Source organism: Eptatretus burgeri, chromosome 18 (assembly GCF_056783735.1).
Source record: "Eptatretus burgeri isolate ZD-2024b chromosome 18, Ebu_testis_v1, whole genome shotgun sequence".
NCBI classification, from domain to species: domain Eukaryota; kingdom Metazoa; phylum Chordata; class Myxini; order Myxiniformes; family Myxinidae; genus Eptatretus; species Eptatretus burgeri.
In genome coordinates this window covers 36,300,344-36,322,843 of record NC_140978.1, presented here as the reverse complement: position 1 = coordinate 36,322,843, position 22,500 = coordinate 36,300,344, and the positions used below count along the sequence as shown (strand labels likewise).

Below are 22,500 nucleotides of genomic sequence, written 5' to 3'. Positions count from 1 at the left end.
GGGGGCCGATTGGCTCGATCGCGGTGAGACCGAAAGGTCCACCCGTGACTGGTTCCCGGCGTTAGTCCGAGAGGGTCACGACTGGATTGTCCGTCCGGTGGGCGACGTGCCGCGATTCGAGTTACGTGGCCGTTCGCACGCCGGCGGGCGCGAATCCGCGACACTGGTGTCAGGAGTGGGATATAAACTCATCGCCCTCCTCGCGGCACTGGTAACGGAGAACGGGAAAACGGGCTCTCCTGTCTCCGGCTAAATTCACGGGAATCAGTCCAGGGGTGAGAGAAGCGACCCCCGATTCCCTCCAAATTACGAGCGAGCTAAATTAACCCTTTAAGAGAAGTAAGATGGCGTCTCAAGGCGAGCGGGAGCCGGGGGTATTAGGTATGTGTCGTCATGTAGGATCCATGGCCCAGGTCGGTTCTTTTTATAATTATAACCCCACCACTAACTGTGGTCAGTGGGAGCGGCTTGAGCACGAACTTTGCCGGCAAACGGAGTCGCACAATGGCAGCGCGATCGCACCTCAGTGCAGCACGGAGCGGGCTGATATTAATGGCACAGCACGAGGCGTGAGCTCCCAGTCACCGGTTCAAGGCACGTGGTCACGGCATGTGCCATGGCAGGCGTGGCAGGATGACTATGCGAGCATTGGCAGGCTTCAGGCACAATTGGGGGATGTCTTGGAAAAGGTGAAGCGTTATGAAGAATATATCGAGGAGGTGCAACGTGGAGTGGACGAGTCACAACGGCACGCAGACGCGCTTCAGAAAAATTACGTGTACGGGGGGACACAGCGATTGGACGATTTACTGGAACAAATTCGGTGGCAAAAACATGACTTGGCCAATAGAGTCGACAAATTACGTGGGAAAAAGAATTTGGTAGTGTTTTATACCCGTCAGTTGGAATATGCGAAGAGCAAACTGAACAAAAGAATAGAGGAACAGCAGATTGGTATCTCCCAGGAAAGGAAACAATGGGAGGAAGAATGGAAAACAGAGCTCGAAAAGAAACAAAAGGAGCACGACTTGGAAGTAAAACAATTAATGGAAAAATTATTGGAGCAAGCAAGGCGGTTCAAAGAACTGGAGGGGAGAGTGAGGGAAATACAGTTGGAAGAGAAAAAATGTGAACACGATGGGGAGTTGGAACAATTGAAGGAAGAGATAAGAACAGGCAATCAGGAAAGAGAAAGCCTAGAATGGAAGATAAAAAGAGGAGAGAGACAGCTCGAGGAAAGGGCGGAGGAATTGCTGGAAAAGTCAGAACAGTTCGAAGAACTGCAGGGAGAATTGAGGGAGGAAGGAGAAAGGAAAACAAAGCTCGAAAAGGAAAAACGCGAACAAGATGGAGAATTGGAACTACTGAAGCGAGAGGTAAGGGCAAGCCAGTTTAAAAGAGAAATCCTGGAAGGGGAGATTAGAATGGGAAAGGAATGGCAGAAAAAACTAAATGAATACAGTAAAAAAAGGGACGAATTGAGGAGGGAAGCGGTGGAAAGAAGAGATGAAATGAGTGAAGAAGCACGCAAATTGGGAAAGGAATTGGAAACAAAAACTTCTGAGATACTGAAACACGAAAACAAAGAAAGAGGATTACAAGACGAACTGAGGATGTTAAAAGAGGAAAGGAAGAGAACAGAGAATGAAACTTTAAGGAACCACACTGAGCAGATTGAACAATTAGAAGCCAAAGCAAAGTCGGAGTGTGCAGAGATGAGAAAGGAATTGGAAAAGAAAGTTTCTGAGTTGCAGAAACACCAGAACAAAGAGAGGGAACTACAAAACGAACTGAGAGTGTTAAAAGAGGAAAGGAAGAGAACGGAAAATGAAACTTTAAGAAACCACACTGTACAGATCGAACAGCTGGAAGCGAAGGCCAGATTAAAGAATGAGGAACAAGAAAGGGTACTGAAAGAACAAGGAATGAGACAGGAGAAGGAAATCAGCCAACTGAAGGAAACCACGAGATTGCAGAATGAGATGCAAAAAAGAGTAATGAAGGAAGAACAAATCAGACAGGAGAAGGAAGTCAGCCAACTGAAAGAAATAACGAGATTGCAGAATGAGGAACAAGGGAGACAGTGGAATAGGAAATACAAAGAACAAGGAATGAGACAGGAGAAAGAAATCCGTCAATTGAAGGAAACGATGAGATTGCAGAACGAGGAACAAGAGAGACAGTGGAATAAAAAACTGAAAGAGTATGAATTTGAAACTGAACGACAAAAGGAAAAAAATAGGTTGGAATACGAGGAGAAGTTGAAGGAGCAAGGAATGAAGCAGGAAGGAGAAATCAGGAGATTGAAGGACACAAGGAGATTGGAGAGGGAAGAACGAGAGGAACAATGGAATAGAAAACAAAAAGAACATGAATCTGAGGTTGACCAATTGAAAGAAAAGCTGAGGCTGGAGTACGAGGAGATAGACAAAGAACAGCGAATGAAACACAAAGTGGAGATGAACCAAATGAAGAAAACCATGAAACTGGATAAGGAAAGACAGGAGAGGAAACGAGGAAGAGTAATTAGACAGCAGCAAATGAAACACAAAAAGGAGATTAACCAAATGAAGAAAACCATGAACCTGGAGAAGGAAGGACAGGAGAGGAAACGAGGAAGAGTAGTGAGAGAACAGCGAATGAAACACAGGAAGGAAATGAGCCAATTGAAAGAAACGATGAGATTGGAAAACAAAGAGCAGAAGGAACAGTGGGAGAGAAAACAACAACTATATGAGTGTGAAATTGAACAACTAAAACGGAGAGCGAGATTGGAGTCAACGGAGATTGAGGAGCTCCGGAGGGAGAACGAACAGCTAATGGGGCTCAGAGAGAAAGAACGACTCAGATGGGAAGGAAAAAGGAACCAGGAAGAGACAGAAATAAGGAACAAGGAGAGAAAATGTATAGAGACACGGGAGACAAGAGACGAGGTGAAAGTAATTGGGAGGGAGAGAAAAGAACAATTAAGACTGAAAGCAAGGATGAGGTATGCGGAGATCGTGAAAGAGCAAGGAGTGAAAAACAGGGAAGGACGGGAGTGACTTAAAGAGAAAGCAAGGTTGACCTACATAAAGATAAGGGAAAGACGCCAGAAAGAAGCGGAGACTAATAGACAGGAGGGGACAACAGAAACTTATAAATGTATAGAGACACGGGAGACAGAAAAAATAGAGGAGAGACTGCATGAATTGGACAAGGTTAGAGACGAACACACACACACAGAGGTAGTGGAGGACGATGAGGTTGAGCTGGCGGACCGTGCAGGGACCCGGTGCGAGCAGCGGGATAGCCTCCTCCAGGAACGAGGGGAGCGAGTATGCCCCCTTGAGGCGAGTCACGACCAGGTGGGTTCGGTCGTGCTTTGCGAGGTTGAGGGGACGAGTGCTGCGGACGGGTGCACGGAGAGCTTGGGGGGGTATAGAGGCCCCGGAGACCCTTGTGGGGACACGACTCCCCAGTGTAGTTGTCCCTGTGTGTGTGGTGCAAGGTGTGAGTGCGTCCCCGTGTGTGGAAGCGACCCCGTGTGTGAGTGGTGTGGTGGCGATGGTGCCAGAGTACGTGCTTCCCAGCACGCCGTGTGTGGATGAGGCACCATGTGTGAGTGAGGCCGTGTGTGTGGATGAAACGGCCAGTGTGGATGAGGCACCGCGGGTGAGTGTCCCCGCGTGTGTGAGTGAGGGACGGTGTGTGGATGAGGCACCGCGGATGAGTTCCCCCGTGTGTGTGAGTAGTATGGTTTGTGTGAGTAGTGTAGCATGCGTGAGTGAACGGCCGTGTGCAAGGTCGCTGTGTGCAAGGGAGACCGTGTGTGTGTGAGAGAGCGGTATGTAAGGGAGATGTCGGTTGGCATGCGGGAGCACGCAGCCGCGTCTCCCGGTGTGAATGTAATGGTGAGGTGTGTTAGCGTCGTAACACGCAGGTGTGCGTGGGTCGAATGGCGACGACGGCGACATGTGAGGAAAGAAAGCCGAGTAGCGGCTGTAGTTGTTTCGGGGACCGTGCCGGGTTCACCCAGCAGTGAGCACGAGGTCCGTGCTGTGCAACGCACGAGACCCCCACGTGCTCGCTTGCGAGAGTGAAGTCCCGGTCCGGAAACGCACGCGGTGGATTTGCCGATCCCGCGTACGGACAAAGTTTAGGCAGGATAATGGATTTGGACCGGACGGGTTCTCCACGCGATCGTGTGTGTTAAGCTCCAACGGGCAAAGAACATGTGTTCGTGTGGGGAACCCCTCGAGACGTGGGGCTTGTGTTTTTTTATGCGCACGGTGACGTCATGGCTGCACGCGGGGTTGGAATCCGGCAGGAGGGGTATCCCTGCCGGATGGTACCGTCCAAGGAGGGACGAGGAACACGTGCAGCTGCATGACGTCACGGGCAGGTGCAAAGTGCGCGAGCTCTGAGTTGCCGCGCTGGTGCTGCGCATGAAAATAAAAAAAACAAGCCTCACTTTCGGGTGCACAGGATTCCTGGGCAAGGGGTGGAAGACCCCCTTACCCAGGGCACAGGATGGAAACTAGTTAGGGAGAAGGGTTAGCTTACTTAGACCGACTTCATGGGGCAGGGGTAAGTCCTCATGGAGTCCGTGGAATGGATGAGGTAGAGGGATTTAGTGAGCTTTAGGTTGGGAAATAAAATGATTTATTTGGAGACAGTGACAGACTTGTGGATGTGTAGAGGGGACGTAGCTTAGCTACGTAGGTTAAATGGAACGTGCTATAGTGTAAGGGACGACGTGGGAGCACGAGTTAGTTAGGGGAGGTAGTTCGGAGGATGGCAGAGTTCAGTGGTGAGTGTGTTGAAGAGTTGGTGAGTGAAGTGGAAGCATGTGCTTGGTGAGTGAGTGAGGCCAGCGGTTCTGTGTGTGTGGAGTGAATGGGGAATGCATGGTGCGATGAGTGATTGGGGGGGAGGAGTGACTCCCGCCCAAGGGACCCCGGGGTCAGTATAAAGTGAGTTAGGGGGTTAGTCAAATTGAAAAATGGAGGTCGTTTTGTTGTTGGTGGGTGTGTAGGCTCGAAACCCATTTGGAGGGGTGCAGGAGCCCTGTTGACAGGCTGGGAGCGTGGTGGCGAAAGGTGAGTATCGCTGAGTGGGTACCCCGGGCACCAGGCTCGTCGGCCGCGGTAGGCCAAGGGCCCATGGGGGGCCGGGATAGCGTAGTGGGCACGGGTGCGCCTGCTTGGTGCGGGGGCCCGGGGCACCATTAGCCGCGTGGGCAGTGTTGTGGGCAAGGGTGACCCTCGGAAAGGGGCCTGGGAAGCCAGCCTGCCACGTGTGCGTTTCAGGGGAGGTGCCAGGGGGGGCACTCCCCGGTGTTAGGGAGCTGGTAGGCTCGGAGGCAGTGTAGTGCCCGGGGGTGCCATCGTCGGAGAATCGGCAGAGGGTCGTGCCTGCCAAGGGGAGCCACGTGTCCCAGCCATGAGACCGTGTGAGGGCACGGAGAGAAAATTGGGGGGCGAGGCCCGAAATTGTGAGGACACCAACACAGGCGACGGGAATCTGGGTTGTTAGAACCAATAGTTTAAGCGAGAGGCGCTTGTTGAAAGCCCCGGGGTAGTTTAACAGTTAAATGGTTAGGGTAGATTAGGAGATGTACCCCTCCGCACCATCCATCCCCTCACTGTCGTTGTGGGCTGCTGGACCCACTTTGGTTATAGATCGCCGAACTCTGGGGAGGCCATTCTGAGGCTTCGTTGGGCCTCGACACAGGACGTTAGCTCTCCCTTATTCCCCTCCGGGAAGGGAACGTAGGGGTTGGGAGTAGGCTAGGTGACAGGATAGGTTAGCCGAACAAGGACGATAAAGGGGGTTAGGGGACGATTTATAGTGGGGAAGTAAAAATAAAAACAAAAAAAAAATAAGTGGGGGCTAAATTGGTTTTTCACAAATTAAGGGAGTGGGTATGTACAGTGACAGGCAAAGGCGATAGGTTGGGAGGGAGACAGGTAGGGTAGGTCCGAACCCGCCTTCCAAGTGGCCAGCACCACCGCACTCCCTCCACCAACCTCCACTGAACGGCAAAGGCTGGCCAACTTCATCGGCTAGCCGTGTTTTGCTTCAAGGCGGAGGCCGGCCAACTTCATCGGCAGCTGTTGTGTGCTGCAAGGCCTGTGCCGGCTGGATCGTCTGCAGCTGCTGTGCTGCAAGGCCTGTGCCAGCCCACTTAATCTGCCGGCTGGCTGTTTTTCTTCAAGGCCTGTGCCGGCCCACTTCATCGGCAGCTGTTGTTTTGCTGCAAGGCCTGTGCCGGCTGGATCGTCTGCAGCTGCTGTGCTTCAAGGCCTGTGCCGGCCAGTTCATCTGCCGGCTGTGTTTGCCTGCAGCGGCCTTCTTCTGCGGGCTGTGTTTGCCTGCTACCTTTGCCATGCCATGCCCACTGCCCCTGTTCACCAGCCCCGTTCAATTTTTGCTTTGCCCCCCCCCCCCTGTTCATTTCCATGTGCGCCAGGATCCGCAAGGCAACAGTTTGCAAGCTGCGAGAACTGCCCCGTTGGCAGCTACAACACGGGCCTGCAGTGGCGGCCCGTGCACCGTGTTTGTGTCCATCCATCCATCCGTTGTGTTCATTGCGTGTGCCACTTGAGCTGGCACGGAGACTACGTTTGTGCAGCCCATGCACCGTTGTGGTTCACTGCATTCAGTTCATCCATTCATCCATCCATTCGTTGTGTTCATTGCGTGTGCCACTGAGCTGGCACGGAGACTACGTTTGTGCGGCCCATGCACCGTTGTGGTTCACTGCGTTCAGTTCAAAAGGGAAGGCCTTGGACTGCGTGTGAGCAGCCAGCCACGTTCCCTGTCACCTGCATTGTTTTGAGCCAGAGACTGCATGCGAGCAGCCTGGCTCCCTGCTAACTGCTTTTCTTTTGCAGAGTTCATTGATCCTGGGCCATGGTTTAGTGTAAAATTTGTAAGTTAAGGTTAAGATGTACTGTAAATATGAGTGCGCCCCCGGCATGTTTGTCTTAGCGCCGGCAATTTTATTTAAGTCGTCCGTGTGAGTGAGTTTGTTTAGGTAGTTACTCAGCCCTTAGGTTATTTATTTTGGGGACACGAATACCATGAATGTCGCACTCAGGGATCCGTGGGTAAAATGTACTAGGGGAAAACTACACATGATGGCACACGAAAATTTGACGACTCGGGACGAGTCTGTAAAAAGGGGAGGGGGTAGTGTTGTGGTTGACCAAATTCGCAAACCACCATTCAGGTCCCTTAGGTGAGATATCTCGGTAAGTATATGTGTAGTTAGGCCCAAACCCGTTGTCTAGAGGGAATAAATGTCATTCATGAGGGCTGCGACTCTTCAGGATAGCCGTTTTTCTTTTACTATCTTTATTTTGGACCAACCGCCATTATTACCACCACCAACCACGTCTCAACAGCCATCACAACAACAACCACCAACCACAACGCCGCTTCACCACAACCGCCACGACCTTTACCGTCACAACTCGCCACCATCGCATCACCGTCATCTCGCGCCACTCGTGGGCACCGATGCTGGACTTGTGTAGAGCGCACACCGAGCAGCGTGTTCAATAGCATCGCGGACTTTCCGCAGAAAAACGGATCAAAAACGACTCACGCCCACTTTTGTTCCGTCCAATCGGTGAGCGAGGGGCGATTTGGCCCCGCCTCCAGGGCGTTGGAGGGTGGTCGCTATATGCAAATTCATGGATCAAAAAGCATTCACGCCCACTTTTCCTCGGGCCAATGGGGAGCCAGCAAGAGAGGTGAAAGGTCGGAGGCAGAGGGTCAAAGATGAAGGAGCCGCGTTCGTCAGTCGGGGCAGTTCAGTTCGCAGGAGGAAGAGTTGAGTTGGAAGCGGAGGAAGAGTTGAGTTGAAGTGGCAGTTCGCAGTTGGGAGTTCGCGGAGTCGGAGTGAAGAGGACGGAGCTGTGGAGAGGCGGCGGCGGCGAAGGCGGTTGAGGGGGTGCTCGCGTCGGATTCGAGGAACTGCGGAGGGAAAGGCCGGCGGCGCGACCGAGGTCGTGGTGGAGACGCTCGTCGCGGGACCCAAGATTTTTGTGAAATCCTCCTTTCCCCGAGCATCAGCAACCCCCTCCTGTTTCCCCCCGCGCTGAGATAGTGCGACAAAAGGGGGCCCCCTTCCCACTCCCTGCCAGCCACTGTCCGCGAGGCCCGCGGAGTTGAGGCACCACCGCCGCTCCGCGTCTCATCATCAGACGGGTAGGCCTGACACGGTCTCGGCCCCAGGCCCGCCTACCCCCTCATCCTGGAGGGTGGTTCTCTTTTCTTTTGCTTTGGGAATGTGTGTTGTCGGCGCCGTCTGTGAAGTAAAATTGTATAAGTGTTGCCGTGTGCTCGCGTAGTCGGTATTAGATCTGCATTGTTGCATTTGCTTTTTGTCTTCTTCTTTTCCATGTGCTTTTGGTGGAATTGTATATGTGTGCTTTCCGTTCATCGCGAAATAAATGTGCTTATTATTGAACTGTTTTCCCGCTTCGCTTCGTCATTTCTTTCATTGAATCCTCATCTTGCTTCACGTAAAGGGTTGGTCGTGGGTTAAGACGCCCGATAATTAATCGAACCGTCGAGGTCGACGAATAACACCGCTCGGTTATCCCGATAGTACGGAACGGGTCGCTTAAGTGGCCCGTGTCCGAAGTCGACCTGCGGCGAGGTGCGATCGCCCGGTCTACCCTCCGTGTGGGTACTTCGGTAGGTCGAATTTGGCGAGCAACCCTATCCCACGCTGGGGCCGATTGGCTCGATCGCGGTGAGACCGAAAGGTCCACCCGTGACTGGTTCCCGGCGTTAGTCCGAGAGGGTCACGACTGGATTGTCCGTCCGGTGGGCGACGTGCCGCGATTCGAGTTACGTGGCCGTTCGCACGCCGGCGGGCGCGAATCCGCGACAATATATATATGTATATGTATATATTTATATATATATATATATATATATATATATATATATATATATATATATATATATATATATATATATGTATATGTATATGTATATATATATGTATATATATATATGTATATGTATATGTATATATATATGTATATATATGTATATGTATATGTATATGTATATGTATATGTATATATATATATATGTATATATGTATATATATATGTATATATGTATATATATATATGTATATGTATATATATATATATATACATATATATATATGTATATATATATGTATATATATATATATATATATATATATATATATATATATATATATATATATATATATATATTGAGTATCAGTGTACTGGGCCCGGTGTATGCCCCGGTTAGAATAGGTGTACCATATCCCTGTGTCGTAAGAGGCGACCAGGGTTGCGTCAGGAAGGGCATCCGGCGTAAAACCTATGCCAAATAATTATGCCGATCATAACGGATGATCCGCTGTGGCGACCCCTAACAGGAGCAGCCGAAAGAAGAAGAAATGTATATATATATATATATATATATATATATATATATATATATATATATATATATATATATATATATATATATATATATATATATAAACCAATGGTGGGAGGGGGAGTGGGTGGAAGAGGGGCAGGCTTTTAGATAGTATCTTAAGAGACGGGATTCTAATGGGGTTTCATAGGGTATTAGTGTCCTAAAGAGTTTTTGGGATCTTACAGGTCTTTCGGGTCTGAAGGTTCTTAAAAGATCTTTGGGGTCTTAAGCATCATTGGAGTCTGATGGGTTAAAGGGTCTTTGGAGTCTTAAAGCATCTTGGGGGATCTCAGGGTATAAATGGTCTTGGGGGGGGGGTCTTAAAGGGTCTTATGGGTTTTAAGGGTCTTTAGGGTTTTAAAAGTCTCAGGGTCTTAAGGGTCTTTGGGGTCTTTGTGGGCGTTATGGTTAAAAAGATGGAAATTGTCTTAAAAGGTTAAAATGGTCTAAAGAAGGTGTAAGGGGTCTAAAAAGTGTAAAGGGCTCTAAAGGTCTGCAAGTCAAAAAGGTATGTTCCAACAGTCAGTAATTAATTGAGGTAATTCATAGACATAGTCAAGGTTCAATAATAAGTGATTCATAGACATACTCACAGGGGCCGACCAAGAAGACTTCACCACAATGAGAGTTCACCGTCCACCCATAATTTTTTGTTTTATACACGGTATACACATATATAGTGCCGATACAAAGTCCACACCCCCTTTCAAAATTTTCACCTTTTATTGCCTTATAGCCTGGAATTAAATTGCATTAAATCAGCCTTTTTACACCTTTATTTACACATGGTTACCCACAACTCACAAGTGAAAAACAAATTCTACAAATTTCAGAAACTTAATTAAAAATACAAAACTAGAATACCTTGGTTTTGATTCGTGTCCACCCTGCTTAGAATAGCAATTGTAAGTTAACTCAGGTGTAACCAATTGCCTTCAACATCACACACCAAGTTAATTGGCCTCCACCTGTGTTAAACTGTAGTTATTCTGATTATTTCACAATAAAATCAGCTTTTCCTGTAGGTTTCCTCTGCTGGGTAGTGCATTCCACAGTAAAGACTCATCCATGGGCACCAAGGAGCTTTCAAAAGACCTCCAGGATAAAGTTGTGGAAAGGCACAGATCAGTGGATGGGTATAAAAATATTTCAAAGACCTTGGATATCCCTTGGAGCACAGTCAAGACAATCATTAAGAAGTGTAAAGCATATGGTACCACCAAGACCTTGCTTGCCGAGATCAGGCCGTCCCGCCAAACTGGATGACCAAGCAAGGAGGAGACTTATCAGAGAGGCCACCAAGAGGCCAATGGCAACTTTGAAAGAGCTACATGCCTTTATGGCAAAGGCTGTTCACTGTGTGCACGTGACAATATGTTAAGCACTCCACAAATCTGGCCTGTACGGTACAGTGGCAAGAAGGAAGCCATTACTCAAAAAAGCCCACCTTGAGTCCCGCGTGAGCTATACAAAAAACACTCCCAAGATTCTGAAGCCATATGGCAAAAAGTTTTTTGGTCTGGCAAAACCAAGATCAACTTTTGGCTAAAATGCAAAATCTTACCTTTGGCACAAACCCAACACATCACATCACCCAAAGAACACCATCCCCACTGTGAAGCATGGTCGTGGCAGCATCACGTGATGGGGATGATTCTCACCAGCAGGGACTGGGGCACTTGTCAGGAAAGAATGGAAAATGGATGGAGCAAAATAGAGAAAAATCCTGGAGGAAAACCTACTGCAGTCTGCAAGAAAGCTGAAATTGGGATGGAATTTCACCTTTCAGCATGACAACGACCCGAAGCACACAGCCAAAGATACACTGGGGTGGCTAAGGAACAAAAAGATAAATGTCCTTGAGTGGTCCAGTCAGAACCCCGACTTAAATCCAATCGAAAATCTGTGGCACGACTTGAAGATTGCTGTCCATCAACGCTCCCCACACAACTTGTCTGAGCTTGAACAGTTTGTCCAGAAGAATGGGCAAATATTTCCCAATGAAGGTGTGCAAAGTTGGTAGAGACCTATCCCAACAGATTCACAGCTGGAATTGCTGTCAAAGGTGCTTCCACCAAGAATTAACTCAGGGGGAGGACACTTAATCAACCAAGCTATTCTACTTTTGTATATTAAATTGATTTTGTGAAATTTGTAGAATTTTTTTTCATTTGGAAGTTGTGGGTTACGATGTGTAAATAAAGATGGAAAAAGTCTGATTGGATGTAATTTAATTCCAGGCTGTAAGGAAACAAAAGGTGAAAATTTTGAAAGGGGGTGTACACTTTATATCTAGGCACTGTATGTCATGTGAATTGGTTTAAAATTGACAATTTATATGACATTGACCTTTGACTTTTTGACGTATTGTCTTCAAAAACAATAGGCTTCCAGCTTGTCACGACCTCTACCAGGTGGTGAAGTTTCTTGAAGATCAGAGTAAAAATGTGACCCGTCGATGACTGACATACGTACAAACAGACATGTCGAATAACAGACCACACCAACCAATATACAGTACTCGCGAATCTTTGATGTTGCAAGTAACAAACAGAGGTCAATTCATAACCGCCCTCCACCTTTAGTGGCGGAGGTTAAAAAAACAACAAAAAAAGGACTTTTAAAAGAAATGCAAGGAATTGGAGCAACCAGCTTGACATTTACGTGGAAAATCGACCCGTCTTCTGAAGGCACGCCACATTTCGGCAACATCGCAATTATGGACCGTATAATTAAATGCCGGAGCATTCCAAGGTGGTAGCATCGGTACGGAGTAGGAGACCCCGGCCTGATTATAGAACGTTCTGTTTTGCACAACGAATGCTCCAGCACCTCCACATAATTAAAACATTTAAAATTGCATGCTTTTTCCCTTCCCTGCTTATATATCTTATAACACTTAGGTGGCACTGGCGGTTTGATTAAACTTTTATTGCACAAGATAGCTTATACAGATCTACCCAAGCAAAATCGACTTTGTTAGCCTTCCTTGGAGGTTATATTGCCAGTTTAGTTTATTTATTTTTCAAGGAGTGCTGTACTCCGTCTACCCCCTCCAGGTACCTCCATTTTACGTGTCCATGAAGACTTGTGACTCGTATAGATGAATGCCACCGATAATGTTGTCAGCCACGCTTCTTCGGCGTTCTTCAGTGAAGCAGTTTTTGGGGATTTTTTTATTATTTTTTTGTCTGAACTTTTAGCCATAAGCTTTCATTTCATATCGCAATGTGTTAGGGGGTTTCTTTAAAGATGTGCGTTAATTTTTGTAAACATTCATTCACCCCGACGATCCGTACCCATTCGTCACTGCATATTGAACGCGGGAAGGCCATAATGCCTGTGGCTGAGATAAATCTCGCACTTTCATGTTCTCCAGCAGTGGGAAAGAACCTGTGGAATTGACGTCATGAATTTCACAGCGAGCTCGCTTTGGCAAGTGTCACATCGCGAGACAAGAGGAACGTCTATCAATGTCGCAGCATTCGGAGAGATTTGTAAAGGACTTTTAACAAAGCACGCGTTACGAGTTTGTTTGTTTTTAATCCGACATGTGCTTATATTTTCTTCATTTTGTTATGCATTCCTGTTTAAATCGTGCTCATGGCTTTTCCTTCTGTCGTGCGTTGTCCCAATGGTGGGGTGCCGTCGATATTGACCTGGATGTTTTGATTCAGGAGATGCTTCTTCTTTGTTCGTTTGCAGCACAAGGTTGCAGGGTCACATCATTGGCTGAGGGCATGGCTGTGCCGCTGATGCAGTGCCCCCCTGCTGATTGTCATTTATTCATGGTGCCGGCGATGGCTCGCCTACTCTTTGCGAAGGACCCCGTGAGAACTTTAACGTCCACCAACGAATGCTGGTAGACGGTGCGACCGTTTAATGTCCATCCGAGGTAAGGCACACACATTGATGAATCACTCTGTCTGTGAAACACCAAGATGGCAGTTTTTGCTGGGTCGGGATTCAAACCCAGACGAGACAGCTTAGAGGCGAGTGTACGTACCTTGAGAATATCCAGACATCTCTGGGTAGATGCTAACATTACAACCTCTCAGGAAGGCAAATTTTTTTTATAGGATCATTTTCCCCATCATTAAAAAAAATGGTTTCTCATGTTCTCTTCTGGATCTGCAATCCAACTGACCTCTACATTCACATCATCTTATCTCTCACAAACTGCACTCGAAAATGCCTCTACATTGTATTGCCTATCACAAACAATGGTAGGATAGCTTGGAGATACTCACACTCGCCTCTGAGCATATCAATCTTGGGTTCGAATCTTGAGGCAGCGACAAACTGTCACCTTGGTGTTTCTCACGCAGTGCGAGGCATCGAAGTGTGCGCCATCCATCGGAAGGACAATTGGCTGGAGGACCCATCTGCTGGTATTCGTTGGTGGACGTAACAGATCCCACGGTGTCTTGCTTCAAAAGTAGGCGAGTTATCGCCGGCATCATGAACAAATGATAAATTCCTGCCTTGACCGACTGCTTGGAGGGTAACGGCAAACCACCCAGCATAAACCTTGCGCAGGGACTGCTTCGGCAGCACGGATGTTCTTCCAAGTGTACGGTGCATTGGATTGATTGAGAGCATACAAATGGATGTGTTTGCGTGACTGCTTTACACAGTCAAAACAAGGTAGCAGTTTCACACCTGTATCTCGATTAACGTAAGACGACTTGCGTCACCATTGGGATAAGCTAAGGGCACAGAGGCATAATTGGTGAAGATTTATATTGCAGCAAGGCAATGAAACTTGCTAATTGATCATTGTATAATAGTCAGGAGGAAAAATGCGGTTATAAAATCTTTATTATGCTGAAATAATTCTCACACTTAACTTGTCAGCCTCGAGGTATGCACACTCACCTCTGAGCCGTTTATAGCTTGGGTTCGAATCTTGACCCATCTATAAACTGTCACCCGAGTGTTTCACAGACAGGGTGATTCATCAACCTGTGTGCCGTCCATTAGAAGAACGTTAAACTGGCGTCCCATCTTCGGCCGACTGTAGCTTGTGGACGTTAAAGATCCCACGGTGTCCGACGTGAAGAGTAGGCGAGCTACCGCCGACACCATCAACAAATTCCAAATTCCCACAAACTACATGGAGTATCCTGTGTCCGAGTGGCAGCACAAGGTTGCAGGGTCCAGGATTGTAACCTTCTCCAGGAAGCTGGTTCAGCAGAAACGATGCTCTGCACAGAGCATGGTACATGATGATGATGATGACTTTTCAGAACCGAGGAATATCACCCAATTTGAGCCAGACGTTGTAAAGCTTCTGATTTGAGGTTAATTACTCCTGCCATAGAAGGTGGATGGAAGTTATGTTTTCACCCCTGTCTGTCTATCTGTCTGTCTATCTATCTGTGAGCAGGATATCTCAAAAAGTTGGGGATGGATTTGGACAAAAATTGGTGGACAGGTTGGATGTGTGACGAGAACGAATTGGTTCTATTTTGGTGAAGATCCAGATCCGGATTCGGCCTATCGGTGGGATACAAAACATAAACTGTTCAGCCTGGCAGAGGTATGCCTTCTACTGAGTGATGTTCTAGTTATATCTCCAATCATTGTCAGATTTTTAGCCTTGCCGAAGGAGAGGGTATTGCGTTTGGGTCTGTTTATTACTTGCAAAATCGAAGATTTTTCAAGTATATTGGTTTGTCGATTTTGTTATTCTGTCTATCTGTTTGTCACCTGCAGGTCACAATTTTAAACCGATCTTCACGAAACTTCACCATATAGTAGAGTTTGTCATAAGGAAGAAGCCTATTGTTTTTGAGGTCAAAAGGTTCACATAGGCCCAAGGTCAACAACTTAGGTGAGATTTCTAAAATCCTCAATTTTCATCCGATTGACTTGAAATTTGAAGAGCATTTGCATATCAGGTCACTGAATTCAACCACCAATTATTTTCGAGGTCAACTTAGGCCAAAAAGGACAATGTAGGTCGTATTTCTAAAATTGTCAATTTTCATGCGATTGACTTGAAATTTGAAGAGGAGTTGCATATTTGGTCATTGAATTCAACCACCAATTATTTTTGAGGTCAAATTTGTTTGATGGATTTTGCAATTATCGTGCTCTGCACGGCGTCATCTTCTTGTTTTGTCTGTCTGTCTTTCTGTCAATCTCCTACAGGTCACGTTTATAATCCGATCGTCATGAAACTTTACCAAGTTGTAGGTGTAGTCTAAACTGAGAAGCCCATTGATTTTGAGGTGAAAGGTCTAAAATCATCACTTTTCATTCGATTGACTTGAAAATTAAACATAATTGCATAGTGCATTACTGAATTGGGAAACCAACTATTTTTTTTAGGTCAAAAGGTCAAAGGTCAACTCAAGGTAAAACTTCTAAAACCATCTATTTCAAACTGAAAAATAATCAATTTTCATCAAATTTGATGAAGATTGTCAATTTTAATCTTGATGAAATGGACAATTTGATGTATCCATGGCAACTTTTGAAGAGGGGGTGGATTTTGCAAGTATCATGCTCTGCATGATGTCTTTTTCTTGTTTTTTTTTTTTGTTTGTTTGTTCATCTGCACAGAACTTTTGTGTTTTTCTCCACAACCGCTTGGCGGATTGAAACTGAATTTTCACCATCGGTGCGACTACTCATGAAGAATGTTTTAATGATAATTATGACATCTTAGGTCACGTGGTGTAGCAGCCATGTTGGAAAAACGGTAAAAACCTTGGACCTCTGTATATCTGAAACCGCACGAAGGGAAAAATTTAAACTTGGCACATGGCAAGTAGTCCTCATGGGGAATAAGTGTGATTTTTTTTTAAATGATGTCAATAGTGCCTCCGTTAAGACATCATAATTGCATATGCAGAATGCTAAGTCTGATCAGTACGAAAAATTTTGATGGCCATCTCGGGATAAAATAGTCCACAGAAAATTTTTTGGTGACGTCATCGGTCACGTGATTCAGCAGCCATATTGTTTAAAAAAAAAAAAAACCTTCAAAAATCTTCTTCTCTGAAGTGGCTGAACAGATCAAGGCTAAACTTTATAGGTTTGACCGCCTCTCCATGAGGAACAAAAGTTTCACACACATAACATCATAGGTCACATAGTTTGGCAGCCATATTGGATTTACCCTAAAACCTATAAAAAATATTTTTCTCCAGAACAGCTGGACAAATCGAGGGGAAACCACACAAATGTTTCCCCAAGTCATAGGTGTAAACGTTTGTTGAGGAATAATTGATAAGTCACATGCTTTGGCAGGCATATTGGATTGAAGAAAAATATTAAATAATGTTTTCTCTGGAACCACTTAATCAATTGATATGTAACTTCACATATATGATCTTGTAGCGATGGGGAATGCATGTTTTAAATTTCAACTTGATGGGACACATGGTCTGGCAAGTAGAATAATTTCAATCTTTGATATGGGTTCTTTTTATTTTATTTATTTATTTTTGAATAAGGCTCACTTGTCTGTGCCCGGATGGATTTGAGAGTAGAGGAGAGCAGCTGAAATGTGAGTCTTATCCAGGTTCCTCCTGATGACTTTGCTTTTTGCTTGTTTCAAGGGTTCCTTCTGATTACTCCAATGCAGGACTGTTTCTATTTGGTCTTCCATTTGATTTGAATTGAATTTATTTTAATCCCATTCTAAATGAAATTGAATAATGAATAATAATTTTTAAAATGTCATGGGTTATGGTCAGGGTCAGGTGTCTCATCAAAGCGGGGTTGCATCAAAGCGGGACACCTTGGTACCCAGTCATCACTGCCAGCAGTTATGAAGTGGCAGTTCTAATTATGTCTCTTATTAAATACGTAACACACCACAACACAAATTCCACACAAGATACACTACGCGAAAGAAGTCCTGGCAAGGGTCTGCAATCTCCGATTGCTCTTTTTCTTGTAATTTTATTGGTGAAACTGCTGCACGAATGCAGTTCAGCCGACAAGATAAGAGAAATTCAGCCTACATCCAGAAATATTTATATGTCGATGCATGCATTCCATTCCTCTTCCCAGGGGATTACCTGTCCACCTGGGAAGGAAGAGCATTCGTGTTACTTGGTTGTTAGTCTGTCTTCTAGCTCTGCTAAGGTCACCTGCAGCAGACTGATTTGGGCAAAGTTTGAAGAATATAAAGATATATATAAAAGAGGTCAAAGAGGTCATCAGATATATCAAGCTACAAGGCACAATACAATTGTGGATTTAAGGGTAATGTAGGTGAAGAATCGCATGATAAAAGAGTTAAAACATATCACATAGCAAAAGCAAAATGGATAGAGGATTGTGGCAAAAGGTATTTCAATGAAGGAATAGCACAAGCAAAGAGAGGCATATTTTGATAGAAATTCATTTGTCTCTCAGGTCAAATGCAGGGCATTGAAGAAGTATATCAACGACTACCTTGGGCCATACGTCCTCAATGTCACTTCGGCAGCCAAGCTGTGCAGTCGTTTGTTGTGTAGTGGGAATGGACGCTGTGCACGCCGTCATTCCGACTTGGCTGCGCATCTGCACCTTGATCCTCTTGTCTATCGCCTTGCGGGCCACCGACTGGAGATTGCCGAGCCACGTTTGGCAAAGCAGTCAGAGTTGAAATTTCAGGAGGAATTTGCTTGCAGATGCTATCATGGTTGGAGCGGTCAGCATTGTGAGAACCATGATAATGTTGATGCTGTGTAAATACTCCTCCCAAGCGTTATTTCCAATGATTTGCTGGATTGTTTCAAAGCATTTTTGCAGGTCTTTTATTGTTGTTATTATTGCTTTGTTGTGTTTTGTTTTTTTTGGGATACAGAGTCGAGGCTCGTGGAAGAGCTAGAACACGGAATGGATCAGGATGCGACAGGACAAAAAAAAAAAACAGTAGAGAGAGAGAGAGAGGGGGTGGGTGGGGGGGGACACCAACAGCAGAATTGAAAACCAAGATAGAGGGAGACTTGGACAAAACAGCGCAGGACAATGGGTGTGGGGAGGAATGAAGGGCAGGAGAGGACAACATGGATACAAAAGGAAACTCACAGAAGGAAGAAACTGGAAATGTGGACGGGGGAGGGCAAGGCGTTGGGGGTTATCGAGGGTAGAAAAGATCATGGTTTTGGATTGGGGATGAACTGAGATGGTGGTGCACAGCTGTCTTGAAGACCTGGATGTGAAGAATGAGATTGAAGGGAATGTGGAAGTTTGTTCCACAGGTGAGAAAAAGAGGAATTAATTAATGGAAGTGAGCAGTGATCCTGGATTTAGGTAATTTCACCACAAGGGAGTTGATGGTGGACCGTGTACACCCATGGAAGTGAGCAGTGATCCTGGATTTAGGTAATTTCACCACAAGGGGGTTGATGGTGGACCATGTACATCCAGCAGAAACCTAGAGGGGTGGGGGGGGGGGGTCGGACGAAGCATGGAAAGAACAGAGGGTGCAAGACCAGAAAGGAGGCAGTAAAAAACAGAGAGCTCACCAACCTATTTATGATGGGAAAGTGATAGGCCCAACATCTCAGCTTCAGTGCAGGAGATTCCAATGATCTTGAAGACCTTGGTTTCCACAGCATCAGGCTAGGCAAGGTGTGAGGCAGAGAAGCCAGCCCAGAGGGGAGAGGAGTACTCCATCAATCTGCAGATGAAGAGGTTGTAGGTGTAAAGGAGTTCAGGTGGGCCAAGGAAGGACTTTATATGACAGAGGATGCCCAGTCGACGGTTGGCTTTGGAGGCCAACGTTGAAATGTGGTTTACCCAAGAAAGATTGTGGCTGATCGTGAGATCCAGGAGTTTGAATGACTGAACCTCCTCAAGACGATAATCATGGACAATAATGTTGGATGACAATCAAAAGACAAAGGCATCCAACTTAATCTGTAGTTGGAGTGGCGTAGATAATCATCCTCGGTCTCTGACACCGCTGATGCTCAGAGCTGTATCTTATTTCCCTCCCACATCCCACCTCTCATCACAAATGCCAAGTTGATAATATCTGACTTTAAAGTCAGCTGGGAAATGAGCTTAGCTCAGAACAGGTCATGTCTTATAATGGTGAGGCCTATAGCAACTCCATGTCCTGCACTTACAGAGTTCAGTTACAAGCCACGTCATCATTCTGCACGAGGTGAGGATTTCCTTCTTCAAATGTCATACATTCTATGCATCAACAGTGATACATGTAAGAAGGATGCAACATTCAAACCTCAACCTTTGTAAAAAAAAATTTTTTAAATCCCGAGCCAATCACGTAACCACAAAGCAACAGGTTTCAGCAATATTGCTAATTGGTTATTGCAAGGTTTTTGTTGATTTATCTTGAAAACAATACTGTGTGCAAAGTACAAATGAAATATAACGATTTAATTATGCAGTATATTTTACAACACGGCCTTTGTTTTACAAGGTTAGCTGCCTAAGGACTAGTATCCATGAGCATACGATGTGGAGTTTTAGGGCCTTGCGAATTGTAAGGGATTAATTCAAAAGACTATTTTATTAATCCCCATGCTTTTTGGGGGGTATTGTAATCGGCTCCATCTCTCTGTCTGTACATCAGTCTATCAGTTCATCTGGCTGTCTCTCAGTCCGTCCTTCTGTCTCTGTTTGTCTGTCCGCCTGTCACGCTATCTCCTCCTAAATGGTTGCATAGAAATTAACCAAACTTGGTATTCATGATCACCACATGGCAAGAAGGTGTGAGAGCAGTATTATTATAGCCCCACCCTCTAGGGTGGGGTCGAAAGGTCAAGTACCAAAAAATGCAATTACGGGCACACTTTAAAACATTTTTTAATGAAACTTTGGACATGAAATCAACATTGGGGGACGCATTAAATGCATGACGATGCTTTGGATTTGACCCCAGGTTCATGCCCCAGGGGGTGAGGACTTTAGGGTCATGGGGTCAAAACAGAAAAAATTTTAAACTCAAAATTTGATATTGGGTCAATTCTGGTGGAACTTGATGCCATCTTTCAACTTTGCTTTCGGTGGGAAGCGTGGGGATTTCCGATAGCGTGCCATTGACTTTGCTCTCGTTGTTTTGTTATTTTACTTTTACGATTTATACGACCTGTGGACAACTGTGTGTAAACGTCGAAGTCCAAGGCCATAGTGAGGAGTTATATCTCAATGTTCTGTGCACAATAATTACTTTGCTTGTTGCTAAAAGCTGTTCAAAGTAACCATTTCTAAATGTACCAATAATATTACTTTCTGCACACAAAATCCAATTTATCAATTCAATAACTGCTCATGCATTTTACAAAACAAATGCAACATTTTTATTACACAACGTATTTTATGTCACTGCCTCTCTTTTATTAATGTTTAATAACCCAATGACGAGTTTGCAAAAACATATAAAGGCATTTCACCAAACAAATGAAACAGCATCTGTATTTGGATAATGGACTTCAGTGAGCTTGCATCAAGTGGAATGATTTAATATGTCTGAATTTACCCAGTACATGTGAAAGGAACCATATTCATGTGAAATGTGGAGCCTAAATGCATGTCGTATAACTCGATAATCTAAATCATGTTTGAAATTATTTTATTTTGTTTGTAGGATTGTGTAGTCATTTGTCATATTTAGTAGTTTGGAGCTTTCGCTTGTGCTGTTTCCAAACATCCACTGAGCTGCACCGGTGTTTGTTTTGATTAGTTGCTTACTTTGCCACTCCATTAAAAAAATCGGTTATAACTCGATATTTCTTTACATTTTCACAAATTCATAATTCAATAAAGGATGTACTCAACTAATCACTGAAAAATTTTTGTTTAAAGCGAAACACCCCACACACAACCTTCATGCAATTTATTTGTATAATATTGATTGTTTTGTTTAGAAATACATATTGTGTGTGTATATATATATATATATATATATATATATATATATATATATATATATATATATATATATATATGTATATGTGTATATATATATATATATATATATATATATATATATATATATATATATATATATATATATATATATATATATATATATATATATATATATATATATTCTGGTGTTGGCGCAGTATATATCCTGGTGTTGGCGCAGTGGTTAGGGCAGCGGCTTGGGATCCAAAAGGTCCTGAGTTCAAGCCCCGTTGGGCCAATGAATTATTACACCAGGGGGTTGACTCAGCCTGTCATCCTTCCTAGGTCGGCGAAATGAGTACCAGTGTACTGGGCCGGTGTATACCCCGGTTAAAATAGGTGTACCATATCCCTGTGTCGTAAGAGGCGACCAGAGTTGCGTCAGGAAGGGCATCCGGCGTAAAACATGTGCCAAATCACTATGCGGATCAAACGGATGATCCGCTGTGGCGACCCCTAACGGGAGCAGCCGAAAGGAGAAGAAGAAGATATATATATATATATATATATATATACATATATATTCTGGTGTTGGCGCAGTATATATCCTGGTGTTGGCGCAGTGGTTAGGGCAGCGGCTTGGGATCCAAAAGGTCCTGAGTTCAAGCCCCGTTGGGCCAATGAATTAATACACCAGGGGGTTGACTCAGCCTGTCATCCTTCCTAGGTCGGCGAAATGAGTACCAGTGTACTGGGCCGGTGTATACCCCGGTTAAAATAGGTGTACCATATCCCTGTGTCGTAAGAGGCGACCAGAGTTGCGTCAGGAAGGGCATCCGGCGTAAAACATGTGCCAAATCACGATGCGGATCATACGGATGATCCGCTGTGGCGACCCCAAACGGGAGCAGCCGAAAGAAGATATATATATATATATATATATATATATATATATATATATATATATATATATATATATATATATATATATATACATATATACAGTCATGCGCCGCTTAACGACGTTCCGGGCAACGACAGATCGCATATATGACGGATCTGCCAGCTCTGAAAAAAAAAAATGAAAAAAAATGTAGCTGAAAAATTCCTATCGCCGAGTGATGTCGCCGATGTAGCGGTGCCAGTCGTATAAAAATAGCACATACAATTATGTACCACTGTACAGTACATAATACTTCATAATGA

At 45.1% G+C, this 22,500-nt stretch overlaps 1 protein-coding gene and 1 long non-coding RNA gene across 3 annotated transcripts in view; one reads left to right on the top strand and one right to left on the bottom strand.

The window, feature by feature from the left end:
• The window catches only part of LOC147008877 (hyaluronidase Ccc Hy-4-like), a 92,867-nt gene extending 71,642 nt beyond the window's left edge, over positions 1-21,225 (top strand). Inside the window, exons 4-5 of one of the 2 annotated variants that reach the window (XR_015053198.1) lie at positions 17,845-18,726; positions 18,799-21,225. Coding sequence is in view for 1 of the 2 variants with exons in the window: in XM_085863788.1 (XP_085719914.1) it covers positions 17,845-18,162 (318 nt within the window). In the remaining variant the exon portion in view is untranslated. Of the gene's footprint in view, positions 1-17,844 lie in introns of both variants that reach the window. The other variant, XM_085863788.1, reaches the window with a different exon arrangement.
• Positions 1-22,500, bottom strand: part of LOC147008876 (uncharacterized) — a 77,586-nt gene that overhangs the window by 42,252 nt on the left and 12,834 nt on the right. The window lies entirely within an intron of this gene.